Here is a 14,968-nt window from a genome sequence, read left to right as displayed (position 1 = left end):
ATATATATATATATATATATATGTGTTTGTATATATGTGTATGTATGTATGTATGTATTTGTGTGTGTATAAGGTCGGGGTATGGGTAGGGAACCTACGGCTCTAGAGCCGGATGCGGCTCTTTTGATGACTGCATCTGGCTCTCAGATAAATCTTATCTTAACACGATAAGTAATTAATAATTCCGCTGGTAATCACAGTGGTAAAAATAACATTCAAATCATCAAACATTCTCCTGCATTTTAATCCAACCATCCATTTTCTATCACATCTGTTCAAGATGTTACATTCTTTCTAACAAAGACGAGCACTTCAAGATGCTTAGGTGTCAGCCTGCTCCTGTGTTCATCTGGGATGAGTGCTAAAAAGCCTCTCACTTGCAAGAGTCATTAAAATGTCTTACAACTTAACCACCACGCTTGACTTTATTGTGGCATGTTTTGCACTCCACCTCCTCATCTTTTTCGTTTTGTAGGATAAAATAATCCCACACAGCTGACATTTTTACCGTAACTTTTAATTCACACGGCCGTCTGAACGGTTAGAACGCAGACCTGTGGATGATTTGAAGGTGTTCTGGAAAATGCGGAACGGAGTTTAGGGAGCAGCAGAAGAGTGGAATGTATTATTTAAATCGGTGTGATGGAAAACACGGACCAGAGTTTTTTTTTTAAAAACTGGATCTGTATCGGCATTTTCCCAAGCCTTGCCGATACGCATTTTTTGGCAAATATCGGCGGCCGATCCGATCCAAATATCGGATCGGGACAACCCTATTGTGTATATGTATATACGTATGTACATAGGTGTGTGTATATATAATATATATGTAAATGTATTTACATATATATATATATATATATATATATATATATATATATATACACACATATATATATATATATATATATATATATATATATATATGTACACATATATATATATATATATATATATATACACATATGTACAAACCCCGTTTCCATACGAGTTGGGAAATTGTGTTAGGTGTAAATATAAACAGAATACAATGATTTGCAAATAACCCATATTCAGTTGAATATGCTACAAAGAAAAAACATATTTGATGTTCAAACTGATAAACATTTTTCTTTTTGCAAATAATCATTAACTTTAGAATTTCATGCCAACAGCACTTGACAAAGAAGTTGGGAAAGGTGGCAATAAATACTGATAAAGTTGAGGAATGCTCATCAAACACTTATTTGGAACATCCCACAGGTGTGCAGGCTAATAGGGAACAGGTGGGTGCCATGATTGGGTATAAAAGCAGCTTCCATGAAATGCTAAGTAATTCACAAACAAGGATGGGGCAAGGGTCACCACTTTGTAAGCAAATTGTCGAACAGTTTTAGAACAACATTTCTCAATGAGCTATTGCAAGGAATTTAGGTATTTTACTATCTACGGTCTGTAAAATCATCAAAAAGTTCAGAGAATCTGGAAAAATTACTGCACATAAGCGATTATATTACGGACTTTTGATCCCTCAGGCGGTATTGCATCAAAAACCAACATCAGTGTGTAAAGGTTATCACCACATGAGCTCAGGAACACTTCATAATACCACTGTCAGTAGCTACAGTTGGTCGCTACATCTGTAAGTGCAAGTTAAAACTCTACTATGCAAAGCCAAACCCATTTATCAACAACACCAAGGAACGCCGCTGGCTTGGCTGGCCCCGAGCTCACCTAAGATGGACTGATGCAAAGTGGAAAGGTGTTCTGTGGTCTGACGAGTCCACATTTCAAATTATATTTGGAAACAGAGGATGTGGTGTCCTCCAGAACAAAGAGGAAAATAACCATTCGGATTGATATAGGCGCAAAGTTCAAAAGCCAGCATCTGTGATGGTATGGGGCTGTATTAGTGCCCAAGGCATGGGTAACTTACTCATCTGTGAAGGCACCATTAATACTGAAAGGTCCATACAGATTTTGGAGCAACATACGTTGTCATCCAAGCAAGTTCCCAAACGTTTATTGAGTGTTGTTAAAAGAAAAGGTGATGTAACACAGTGGTGAATATGTCCTTTCCCAACTACTTTGGCACGTGTTGCAGCCATGAAATTCTAAGTTGATTATTATTTGCAAAAAAAATAAAGTTATGAGTTTGAACATCAAATAGCTTGTCTTTGTAGTGCATTCAATTAATACGGGTTGAAAAGGATTTGCAAATAATTGTATTCCGTTTATATTTACATCCAACACAATTTCCCAACTCATATGGAAACGGGATTTGTATATATGTATATCTATATACATATGTGTGTATGTATATATGTATATGTGTATATATACATATGTATGTATGTGTGGATATATATATATATATATATATATATGTGTTTGTGTGTGTGTGTATATATAAATATACCTGTGTGTGTGTTACGTTGGACTATTGGATAAAATGATTAGTTGATTAGATCAATTAATATGATTAGAAAAAAGCTTTTTTTACGATCTTTTGCTTTGAATAATTGTTTGAGTGTAACTAATAAAAATGGTCAAATCACGGTTACTGCAATAGAGAGCAGAGTTTTGATGTATGGGTGCCATGATCTGTGCGAAAGGATTTTTTTATTTAAAAAAATGTTTTTTTGTCAACGCTCACATGGTAAAATTTCAATATTAATTAGAAAAATAGAGCGAAGAGTATGGCAAGGCATTAGGCATTGAGGCTAAAAGTGTCCTTTGTCCGAATTCTCAATTTATCAAACAAAGTAATCAATAGATTACTACAATAATCGATAGCTGCAGGCTGTTGTTCTGAATTGCATAATAGCGTAATATTAGCATAATTGCATAGTAACAGTATAATAATGCAGTGTTGTTTGTAAAGTCTGTTTCCCCATATCCAATTTTTTTGTTTTTCTTGGCAGATCACCAGGGGGCACGCCACTCAGGCCAAGGCAGAGCAAAAGGCGCGCGGCCACAATAAACGACCCAGCAGGTCTGATCGCGGAGGCCCTGAAGAGAAAGTTTGCCCATCATCGTCACAACAACTCCTCTGACAAAGAGAATTCCCTGGAATTCTCGCCGTGTAACAGTCCGGAAATGTGTAAGGTTTGATTATTCACGCTCATGATGCACACATTAATACACACACTCTTTCTAAAGCGGGACACAGTCTGCTGCCTCGTGAGGATAAGCAGTACAGATATGGATGGACGGATGGATGGATGGATATGTTACTTGTAACAGATTTTTATTTTACACATCAAAGTTTTATTATTTATTCCACTGTGATGTTCTGTGTTGGAATAAAAGTTCAAAACGGTTCATATTGTGATGGCTATTAGTGTTTACAAAGTTTTTTTTGTAGTTACGTACATCACGCTGACAGCAACACCGACATTTACAGGTACACACATTGTTACAGTATAGTTACTTGTTTGCAGGGTAAAATGCCAATAAATCTTCATTTTAACTCTTTATTTAAAATGCCTTCATATGATTAAAAATTCTTACATGAATGTGTTTGAACATCTCTAGTGTTTCCCAAATGATTTTAAAAGTGAAATTATGCAAATACAGGCCTCCACTCAAATAAACACCTTTTGATGATACATATTTTGTAAAAAAAAAAAAAAAAAACAGTTTTTTTTCCCCCAATAGGAACATTACGTGGTTGTAGTGCAGTTTTACATAGAGTACCAAAATTAAAAGGTAATGGAAAAACTGAAAATGAGTAATAAAGAGTAAATAATACTTTTCGTGTGTGGACGGTGTAGGGCGTGTAACGCGGGCTCTGTGGAAATGTGACCTTTTTTTACTTTTTATTGGCACTTTAGCTAACTCCAGCCATCAACACTACAATACTTTTTACTAACCTGTCTTACGCAGTTCCTTTTTTTTTAGTCATTGTGCCTGTGAATTCCGCGATATTTGGTCGAGGGAAATCCGACAAGCCAGTCCACACTAAGCCTCGTGCTTCTCCGGATCCAGATGTCACGGAGGAGTCTGTCGTCGACTCAGTCCTTTTTTAGGAGCATAAGTCCCCTTGACTGCGTGGGTTCCCTCCAGGGGATAGGTTGATTGGCAACACTAAATTAGCCCTAGTGTGTGAATGTGAGTGTGAATGTTGTCTGTCTATCTGTGTTGGCCCTGTGATGAGGTGGCGACTTGTCCAGGGTGTACCCCACCTTCCACCAAAATGGAGCTTTTTGACTCGAAAGGGACAAGTGGTAGAAAATGGATGGATAGATGGAAGTTGTAAGATTGACGAAGTGCGAGCCAACAATATAACTGCTGCTGTAGATCTCCTCTCTAAAAAATGTGACGGTCTGCAGGGCAGCTCGAGGTGGAATAATGTCCTAATGGTGGGGCTCCCTGAGGGCTGTGACTGAGGGCCTCGTTAGTTCTTGCAGGATGTGCTAAAGGTCGACAACAGGCCTATGTTGGATCGTGCCCACCGGACACTACGCGCTATGCCTAAAGATGGGGAACCTCCTCATTCGCTGGTTGTGCAAGTGCATTTATTCCTAGTCTGGAACCAGATCTTATGACGGGTGACTGAGGCATTTCCTCTACCCCATGTGGGCAAGATAATTTAGATTTTTCACAACTTTACCTCAGCTCAGAAACGAGCCGCCTTTTGCTTTGTGATAAAGGAAAAAGCTACATTTATGTCCCAAGTTTGGACTTCACTTCCTGGCGACGTTACGGATCACTTTATCCATTGGCCAGACTCTCAGATTCGAGGACTAAGTACAGGCGGCAAACTTTGTGGAGAAAAATATCAATATGAAAGTTGCTCTTTACTTAGTCTAAGAGGCTAACCTGCTTGCTGATCGCTGATGTCAAGGCCTGTAATCTGGGAACTGCATTTTCTTGGGAATTTTGCCTATCATTCGCAATCATTATGAAAAGACATGATGACTGATGTTTATTTTAATGTATTCTAAATAATGGAGCCTATGGAGGCCGCTCTATTCTGCCTATAAAGCCCTTAAAAACATCCAAACACCTCCATTAATGTTTTATATACACAATGTAAGTGTATAAGTCAGGGTTTCCCACACAGTCATTTATTTGTTGCGGACCGCCACGAAAGAATTACGGCCGCCACAAATAAAAAATAAAAATAAACTTTTTTTTTTTTTTTCCTCCGGCTTTTGACTCGCTTGACTGCTCATAAAAGTAATGGGACTGTCTGTGAATGGAGCTTGTAGTTACATATTATATAAATATGTAAATATGTATATAAATATGAACATAAAGTGTTGTAATTATATTCCAACTCCGCGTTCTTCTCCGACCACACCTCCACAAATAGATGCCTGACCTGTGGGAAACACTGTAAGTAATGCAGTAACAGGCACATTTACAATAACATTTAATATTTACGTATTTTAATCATTTTAAACATACGCATCAAATTTCAAAAACGCTTCACATTTTTTTTTTTTCGTCATTGATTCCTGTTCACTGCAAGCAAACATAATACATCATCACTTACTGTACAATGTCTGCTGTCAATAGGATGCTGACTGAAGATGTTCATATATTCCCATTTAGGTGAAGAATGACTTAAAATACTCGAGAAGAAAAGGGGGGTGAAACAAAGCGTATTTTCGTGTCGTTCTCACCATTCTAAATTGGCTGTCAAAGTGTACCAACTTGTCGGAATACATTTTCATCCTTCCACTATCCAGGAGATAGGCATTATTTATTATCTAGAATAAAGTTTGACAAGCAAGGAAACGAGGAAGCAGCTGACCAGTATATCAGGTCAACATTGGAACACCAGCCTGTAAACACGGTGCCGCTATAAATAGTTTCTGTGTTAGCGGGTAAAATGACAATATCACTAATACTTGCTTAATATTCAAGTCGCGAAATGTAAATTAAGTATTGTTGACACTTTTTGGTTGGTAATTTATTGGGGTTTATGGGCGGAATCGACAACCTCCCATTGGCTCCGCTGTAGGCTGACTTTTATTTACGTTTATTCGCGAGTTTCAACGCATGAAAAAAAAAATCTGTCGTCATGTCTTTCATAATAACTGTGCCTGATAGGCAAAATTCCCCAAAAAGTGCAGTTCCCCTTTGAGGACCGCACAACCCAGGAGCGTAAGATACTTTCAGAGTAATTCTATCTACAATATCACAATACTTTTGTGTTAAAATGAGTTCCTGGCAAAAAAACAAAAGCTGTCTTTGAACCTACCAAGAGGAAGGCTTGTAGAACTCCACTGTGTAGGGGGGAAGGCAAAATGAAGGAGTTTCTGTTTCTTTCATGTATTGTAAGCAACAGAAAGATATTTTTTTAACCCAAGGACTACAAAGCGGAGAGAAGGTAGGATCTGCCCAAGTTCTAGGCACCGCTTTTTTGAACTCTTACACGAACATCTTTTTGAACTCTTTTGCGACCTCGTTTTTTGAACCGACTTTCTTTTTAACTATTTTGTAATCAAAGGCGATGGCTGTTTACGACCCTGTCCCTTTAGAAGTAGCTGTTGCCAAGTTGTCAGGGAAGGTTCAAATAAAAGAAGGAGGCGTGCAATCTTTCGGCAGAGCGTGGTGACACTGTACAAGGGTAAAGATGTCCACGTTTGTCCTCACTGAGCCAAATTGAATATTGTCTGTGTTTAATTCTCTGCTTCTTGTCTTGTTTAATAGATGTCATCACTCGGATAGTTTTGCTACTGGGTTCGCTTTGGGCTTGTTTTTGTTAGCATGACTAGTGTTTTGAGTTTGTGGGTGTTTTGCCTTACTTGTTGATTTTGTTTTGCCTGGCTCAGACAGCGTTTTTATTGCTGTGGTTGCTTTTATCAGTTTAGTCAAAATTACTACTATTTCAGTTTGTATACGAGAGCTCTTTGCAATTGATTAGCTGTAACTTTTTGGCCTTTTTTCTTTTTTTTTTGTTTGAACGTTTACTTTGGTGCACTTCACTTATACAGTATGCAGTTTGTTTTTTCACAGCTGCTTAAAGTAGTAGAGGCGTGAAGGTTTTTCTTGTGCTGGGGAGATGATGTGTGCACCCTGTTCGAAGGGATGCTTCTGCAATAGTTATGGGGTTAGGGTGGAGGTTGTTTGTGTGTTTACCTTTTGTTGACATCAATCAGGTTTAGTTTTTTATTTATTTATAATTAGTTTATAATTATTTTATTTGTGACAAAGGGTGGCACTTTCATGACTTCTGTAGTGCTTTTTTGTGGACTTCTGGATCTGCCTCCCGGGAGCCTTTTGGCCATGGGAACCAGCTGCTGGGTCTCTGCCACACCAGAGTCTGTTTAGAGAGACAGGATGAGATGTGGATAGAGAGACAGGGCTGCGGAGCTAGCACTTAGCGCCGGGACGGACAGGCTTCACAGTGTCTTGGCTGAATGAGCAGGTATCGGACACCTCAGTCTCCTTGGACGTATCCTCGCTCATCCATGCGGACTGGACACTGGTCAAGTTAGTGGGCGGCCGAGAGTAGAGTCGGCTTTCTTGGTTGCTTTGTTGGGTCTGCTCCTGTCTCCGTCCACCCCAGCAGACGATGGCGTGGAACACTGCAAAGGCCACCAAAGTGTATATGTTCTTTTACATTTTTTTCATAGCTGTGTGTAGAAGTGGCTGGTTGCATCAGCTCTGCTCTTTTAATGTCTTTAATGTCCTTTGTGTTATTTGAAGTTTCCCTCTCACACACATGCAATAGAGATGTGTGCTATGGCTATGAGTTGTTTTTTTTCCCTTGGCCTCAGTCTGGACCCCCTCTCCAGGGGCCCAGGCTTAGACCGATTTTTTTTTTCTCACCCCCATTGCCCCAGCCCTTATTGTTTAGCTGTATCTCACCCTTTTTGTAAGGGGCGCCGGAAGTTGGCGGACCCGTTAGCGATCCTGTTCTTTCTCCCTGTACTGTTTGAGTTTGAATGGGATTGTGCTGAAAATTTTAATTTCCTCTCGGGGATTAATCAAGTATTTCTGATTCTGATTCTGATTTGATGTATTATTTTTTAATTCTACTAGATTTGCAATTTTGGGTTCTGTTTATTTGATGCTGGCATTTTGCTATGACATTACTTAATCTAACAACAACATCCGGTGGGTGTGGCATTAGGTTCATTAGTTTTAACTGTAAGAGACTTAACAAATCCATAAAGCAAAGTAAAGTGCTGCACCATCTTTGCACATAAGAGTGCAAAGATTTGATTAGGTCAGATAACGGCACCCACATTCCTACAATTTCAATTCCTGGATTTTTTTTTTCACATTCTGTCTCTCACAGTTGAAGTGTACCTATGATGAAAATTACAGACCTCTGTCCTCATTTTAAGTGGGAGAACTTACACAATCGGTGGCTGACTAAATATTGTTTTGCCCCACTGTATATATATATATATATATATATATATATATATATATATATATATATATATAGCTACAATTCACTGAAAGTCAAGTATTTCTTATATATGTGTATATATATATATAAATGATATAGAGTATATATATATATATATATATATATATATATATATATATATGATAAATGGGTTGTACTTGTATAGCGCTTTTCTACCTTCAAGGTCGCTTTGACACTACTTCCCCATTCACACACACATTCACACACTGATGGAGGGAGCTGCCATGCAAGGCGCTAACCGGCACCCATCAGGAGCAAGGGTGAAGTGTCTTGCTCAGGACACAACGGACGTGACGAGGTTGGTACTAGGCGGGGATTGAACCAGGGACCCTCGGGTTACGCACGGCCACTCTTCCACTGTGCCACGAAATACTTGACTCTTAACCACTTTTTTTGGGCTCTGGGAATCACTAATAAGCCGGAGTTCTTAGAACGCAGATTACTTGCCTGTACATTTGGTACAATACAATCAGCAAGATAGGCTGGAGCTAGACCGTCTAGTTCAAACCCCGTTTCCATATGAGTTTGGAAATTAGAATAGAATAGAATAGAGTTTTATTGTCATTATTGCAATGAACAGGTTCAAAGAACAACGAAATTGGAGCAGCTCCTCCTAAGGTGCATATACAATATGGTAGTATAAATTAAAAAATAAATAAATAAAAAAAGATAGAGATGACAGATGTATCTATGTATACATACATAAAACATTATTTCACATTGTAGTCCAAAAAAATAGAAAAACATTTAAACATTACACATGAGGACATGATGGACATATTGTGCTCACTCAGTGCCTGTTTAGTGCTACTATGGCTCTTGGGTAAAAGCTCTTTTTTAGTCTATTGGTGCTCGCTTTTAGCACCCTGTAGCGTCTGCCTGAGGGTAGCAGTTCCAGGTGGCTGTGCCCGGGGTGGAATGGGTCTTTCAGGATGCTCTGTGCTTTCCTGAGACAGCGGGAGCTGTACAGGTCAGCCAGGGGGGGGAGGGGGCATCCGATTAACTTCTGGGCGGTCTTTATGACTCTCTGGAGCGCCGTTCTCTCTACGGCCGTGCAGCTGCTGAACCACACGCAGATGCAGTAGGTCAGGATGCTCTCAATGGAGCACCGGTAGAAGGACACCAGCAGTTCCTGTGAGAGGTGGTTGTTCCTGAGTATTCTCAGGAAGTGCAGTCTCTGGTGTGCCTTCTTGATGGTAGCCGTGGTGTTGGTGCTCCAGGATAGGTCGTTGGCCAGGTGGACTCCCAGGGAGCGGAAGTCGGAGACCCTCTCCACACAGTCACCACTGATGATCAGGGGCAGGATGTCCGTTTTTTTCCTCCTGAAGTCTATGACCAGCTCCTTGGTCTTGGAGGTGTTCAGGGCCAGGTTGTTGACTTTGCACAGCTTCTCCACCTCATCCCGAAATTGTGTTAGATGTAAATAAAAACAGCATACAATGATTTGCAAATCCTTTTCAGATAGATAGTACTTTATTTATTCTGTCAGGAGAGTTCCTTCAGGAAAATTACAATTTTCAGCACAATCCCATTCAAGATCAGACAAACATTACAGGGAGACCGAACGGGATCGCTGACGGGTCTGCCGGCTTCCAGCGCCCCTTACAAAAAAGATGACATACAGGTAAACGGGGGGAGAAAAAAATAGAAGATTAAAATAAAATAAAAAATCGGTCTTAGCCTAGGCCCTGGAGTGGGGGTGCAGACTGAGGCCAAGGGAAAAAAACAACAACTCATAGCCATAGAACACGTCCCTCTTCCATGTGTGTAAGAGGGAAACATCAAAGAACACATAGGACATTAAAGACATTAAAGCAGCAGATACAACCAGACACTTCTACATACAGCTATGAATAAAAAGTAAAAGTAAAAGAAACATATCCACTGTGGTGGCCTCTGCGGTGTTCCACGCCATCGTCCGCTGGGGAGGAGGGAGCATGGCCAGAGAGAAGCAGACCCAACAAAGCAACCAAGACAACCGACTCCACTCTCGGCCAGTGTCCAGTCCGCATGGATGAACGAAGATACGTCCAAGGTGACTGAGGTGTCCGACACCTGCTCACCCTGCCAAGACACCGCGAAGCCTCTCCGTCCCAGCGCTCAGTGCTAGCTCCGCAGCCCTGTCCCCTCATCCGCATCTCCTCCAGTCCCTCCAAACAGACTCTGGTGTAGCAGAGACCCAGCAGCTGGTCTCCATGGCCAAAAGGCTCCCGGGAGGCAGATCCAGAAGTCCACAAAAAAAGCACCACAGAGGTCACGAAAGTGACACCCCTTGTCACACAGTCCCAAAGGGTCCCGGACCAAAATGCAAAAAAATATAATAACACATGAAAACAAGAGGGAAACACAAAAGGATGACACAAGAGCACAGAGCTCCTGCCTACAGCAGCCACTACAGCAGCGCCATCTTTGAAAAAAAAAAAACCCATTTTCAACCCATATTCAATAGAATGCGCTACAAAGACAAGATATTTGATGTTCAAACTAATCTTTTTTTTTTTTTGCAAATAACAATTTCGAATTTCATTGCTGCAACACGTGCCAAAGTAGTTGGGAAAGGGCATGTTCACCACTGTGTTACATCACCTTTTCTTTTAACAACACTCAAACGTTTCGGAACTGGGGAAACTATTTGTTGAAGCTTTGAAATTGGAATTCTTTTCCATTCTTGTTTTATGTAGAGCTTCAGTCGTTCAACAGTCCGGGGTCTCCGCTGTCGTATTTTACGCTTCATAATGCGCCACACATTTTCGATGGAAGACAGGTGTGCACTGCAGGCGGGCCAGGAAAGTACCCGCACTCTTTTTTTACGAAGCCACACTGTTGTAAGGCAGTGGACGGGTACCGACGGGCCAAGCGGTGTGCAGCTTTAGCGGTCGCGGAGGCAAAAACTCGGACATGGGAAGAGTTCGGGGAAGCCATGGAAAACGACTTCCGGACGGCTTCGAAGCGATTCTGGACCACCATACGGCGCCTCAGGAAGGGGAAGCAGTGCACTATCAACACCGTGTATGGTGCGGATGGTGTTCTGCTGACTTCGACTGCGGATGTTGTGGATCGGTGGAGGGAATACTTCGAAGACCTCCTCAATCCCACCAACACGTCTTTCTTTGAGGAAGCGGTGCCTGGGGAATCTGTAGTGGACTCTCCTATTTCTGGGGCTGAGGTCGCTGAGGTAGTTAAAAAGCTCCTCGGCGGCAAGGCCCCGGGGGTGGATGAGATCCGCCCGGAGTTCCTTAAGGCTCTGGATGCTGTGGGGCTGTCTTGGTTGACAAGACTCTGCAGCATCGCGTGGACATCGAGGGCGGTACCTCTGGATTGGCAGACCGGGGTGGTGGTCCCTCTCTTTAAGAAGGGGGACCGGAGGGTGTGTTCCAACTATCGTGGGATCACACTCCTCAGCCTTCCCGGAAAGGTTTATTCAGGTGTACTGGAGAGGAGGCTTCGCCGGATAGTCGAACCTCGGATTCAGGAGGAACAGTGTGGTTTTCGTCCTGGTCGTGGAACTGTGGACCAGCTCTATACTCTCGGCAGGGTTCTTGAGGGTGCATGGGAGTTTGCCCAACCAGTCTACATGTGCTTTGTGGACTTGGAGAAGGCATTCGACCGTGTCCCTCGGGAAGTCCTGTGGGGAGTGCTCAGAGAGTATGGGGTATCGGAATGTCTTATTGTGGCAGTCCGCTCCCTGTATGATCAGTGTCAGAGCTTGGTCCGCATTGCTGGCAGTAAGTCGGACACGTTTCCAGTGAAGGTTGGACTCCGCCAAGGCTGTCCTTTGTCACCGATTCTGTTCATAACTTTTATGGACAGAATTTCTAGGCGCAGTCAAGGCGTTGAGGGGTTCCGGTTTGGTGGCCACGGGATTAGGTCTCTGCTTTTTGCAGATGATGTAGTCCTGATGGCTTCATCTGGCCGGGATCTTCAGTTCTCGCTGGATCGGTTCGCAGCCGAGTGTGAAGCGACCGGAATGAGAATCAGCACCTCCAAGTCCGAGTCCATGGTTCTCGCCCGGAAAAGGGTGGAGTGCCATCTCCGGGTTGGGGAGGAGACCCTGCCCCAAGTGGAGGAGTTCAAGTACCTAGGAGTCTTGTTCACGAGTGGGGGAAGAGTGGATCGTGAGATCGACAGGCGGATCGGTGCGGCGTCTTCAGTAATGCGGACGTTGTATCGATCCGTTGTGGTGAAGAAGGAGCTGAGCCGGAAGGCAAAGCTCTCAATTTACCGGTCGATCTACGTTCCCATCCTCACCTATGGTCATGAGCTTTGGGTCATGACCGAAAGGATAAGATCACGGGTACAAGCGGCTGAAATGAGTTTCCTCCGCCGGGTGGCGGGGCTCTCCCTTAGAGATAGGGTGAGAAGCTCTGCCATCCGGGAGGAGCTCAACGTAAAGCCGCTGCTCCTCCACATCGAGAGGAGCCAGATGAGGTGGTTCGGGCATCTGGTCAGGATGCCACCCGAACGCCTCCCTAGGGATGTGTTTAGGGCACGTCCAGCTGGTAGGAGGCCACGGGGAAGACCCAGGACACGTTGGAAAGACTATGTCTCCCGGCTGGCCTGGGAACGCCTCGGGATCCCCCGGGAAGAGCTAGACGAAGTGGCTGGAGATAGGGAAGTCTGGGCTTCCCTGCTTAGGCTGCTGCCCCCGCGACCCGACCTCGGATAAGCGGAAGATGATGGATGGATGGATGGATAATGCGCCACACATTTTCGATGGAAGACAGGTGTGCACTGCAGGCGGGCCAGGAAAGTACCCGCACTCTTTTTTTACGAAGCCACACTGTTGTAACACGTGCTGAATGTGGCTTGGCATTCATTGTCTTGCTGAAATAAGCGGAGCGTCCCTGAAAAAGACGGCGCTTAGATGGCAGCATATGTTGTTCCAAAACCAGTATGTACCCTTCAGCATTAATGGTGCCTTCACAGATGGTAAATTGTAAATGGGTTGTACTTGTATAATGCTTTTCTACCCCTTTTTTAGGAGGCCAAAGCGCATTGACAGTATTTCCACATTTACCCATTCACGCACGCATTCACACACTGATGATGGGAGCTGCCATGCAAGGCGCTCACCAGGACCCATCAGGAGCAAGGGTGAACTGTCTTGCCCAAAGACACAACGGACGTGATTAGGATGGTAGAATGTGGGGATTGAACAAGTAACCCTCGGATTGCTGGCACAACTACTCTGCCAACTTTGCCACGCCGTCCCAAATGTGTACGTTACCCATGCCTTGGGCACTTAACGCTCCCCCATACCATCACAAATGCTGGGTTTAGAACTTTGCATCGATAACAGTCTGGATGGTTCGCTTCCCCTTTGGTCCGGATGACACGATGTCGAATATTTCCGAAAACAATTTGAAATGTGGACTCGTCAGACCACAGAACACTTTTCCACTTTGCATCAGTCCACCTTAGATGATCTCGGGCCCAGAGAAGCCGGCAGCGTTTCTGGATGTTGTTGATAAATGGCTTTCGCTTTGCATAGTAGAGCTTTATCTTGCACTTACAGATGTAGCGACGAACTGTATTTAGTGACAGTGATTTTCTGAAGTGTTCCTGAGCCCATGTGATGATATCCTTTAGAGATTGTTGTCGGCTTTTGATACAGTGCCATCTGCTGGATCGAAGGTCACGGTCATTCAATGTTGGTTTCCGGCCATGCCGCTTACGTCGAGTGACTTCTCCAGATTCTCTGAACCTTTTGATGATATTATGGACCGTAGATGTTGAAATCCCAAAATTTCTTGCAATTGCACTTTTAAGAAAAGTTCTTAAACTGTTTGACTATTTGCTCACGCAGTTGTGCAAAAAGGGGTGTACCTCGCCCCATCCTTTCATGTGAAAGACTGAGCATTTTTTGGGAAGATGTTTTTATACACAATCATGGCACCCACCTGTTCCCAATTAGCCTGCACACCTGTGGGATGTTCTAAATAAGTGTTTGATGAGCATTCCTCAACTTTATCAGTATTTATTGCCACCCTTCCCAACTTCTTTGTCACGTTTTGCTGGCATCAAATTCTAAAGTTAATGATTATTTGCAAAAATAAAATGTTTATCAGTTTGAACATCAAATATGTCTTTGTAGCATAATCAACTGAATATAGGTTGAAAATGATTCCGTTTATATTTACATCTAACACAATTTCCCAACTCATATGGAAACAGGGTTTGTATTTATATGTAAGTAGTAAAAATTAAAGTCAAATCTTAAGTGCACAGGAAGCCAGTGCAGGGGAGCCTGTATAGGTATGTATATATAGGTATATAGGTATTTAAAGGGATATACAGTATAGGCGTAATATGATCAAACTTTCTTGTTCTTGTCAAAAGTTTTGCAGCCGCATTTTGTACCAACTGTAATCTTTTAATGCTAAACATTGGGAGACCCGAAAATAATACGTTACAGTAGTCGAGACGAGACGTAACAAACGCATGGATAATGATCTCAGCATCGCTAGTGGACAAAATGGAGAGAATTTTAGCGATATTACGGAGAAGAAAGAAGGCCGTTTTAGTAACACTCTTAATGTGTTACTCAAAGGAGAGAGTTGGGTCGAAGATAATACCCAGATTCTTTACAGT

General features: G+C 42.6%; 2 protein-coding genes across 9 annotated transcripts in view; one reads left to right on the top strand and one right to left on the bottom strand.

The window, feature by feature from the left end:
• The window catches only part of armc1l (armadillo repeat containing 1, like), a 30,555-nt gene that overhangs the window by 12,634 nt on the left and 2,953 nt on the right, over nt 1-14,968 (bottom strand). The window lies entirely within an intron of this gene.
• Nucleotides 1-14,968, top strand: part of mtfr2 (mitochondrial fission regulator 2) — a 36,074-nt gene that overhangs the window by 18,779 nt on the left and 2,327 nt on the right. For 4 of the 8 annotated variants that reach the window (XM_061900712.1, XM_061900710.1, XM_061900706.1 and 1 more), the window contains exons 7-8: nt 2,904-3,082; nt 3,142-3,448. In XM_061900712.1, coding sequence (XP_061756696.1) covers nt 2,904-3,082; nt 3,142-3,323 — 361 coding nt within the window. In that variant the 3' untranslated portion in view covers nt 3,324-3,448. Of the gene's footprint in view, nt 1-2,903; nt 3,083-3,141; nt 3,462-14,968 lie in introns of those variants that run through there. The other 4 variants (XM_061900709.1, XM_061900707.1, XM_061900708.1 and 1 more) reach the window with 3 other exon arrangements.

This window comes from Nerophis ophidion, linkage group LG05, assembly GCF_033978795.1.
Source record: "Nerophis ophidion isolate RoL-2023_Sa linkage group LG05, RoL_Noph_v1.0, whole genome shotgun sequence".
Lineage (NCBI taxonomy): Eukaryota > Metazoa > Chordata > Actinopteri > Syngnathiformes > Syngnathidae > Nerophis > Nerophis ophidion.
Note: the sequence above shows the minus strand (reverse complement) of the source record. Positions and strands in the feature narration are given on the sequence as shown.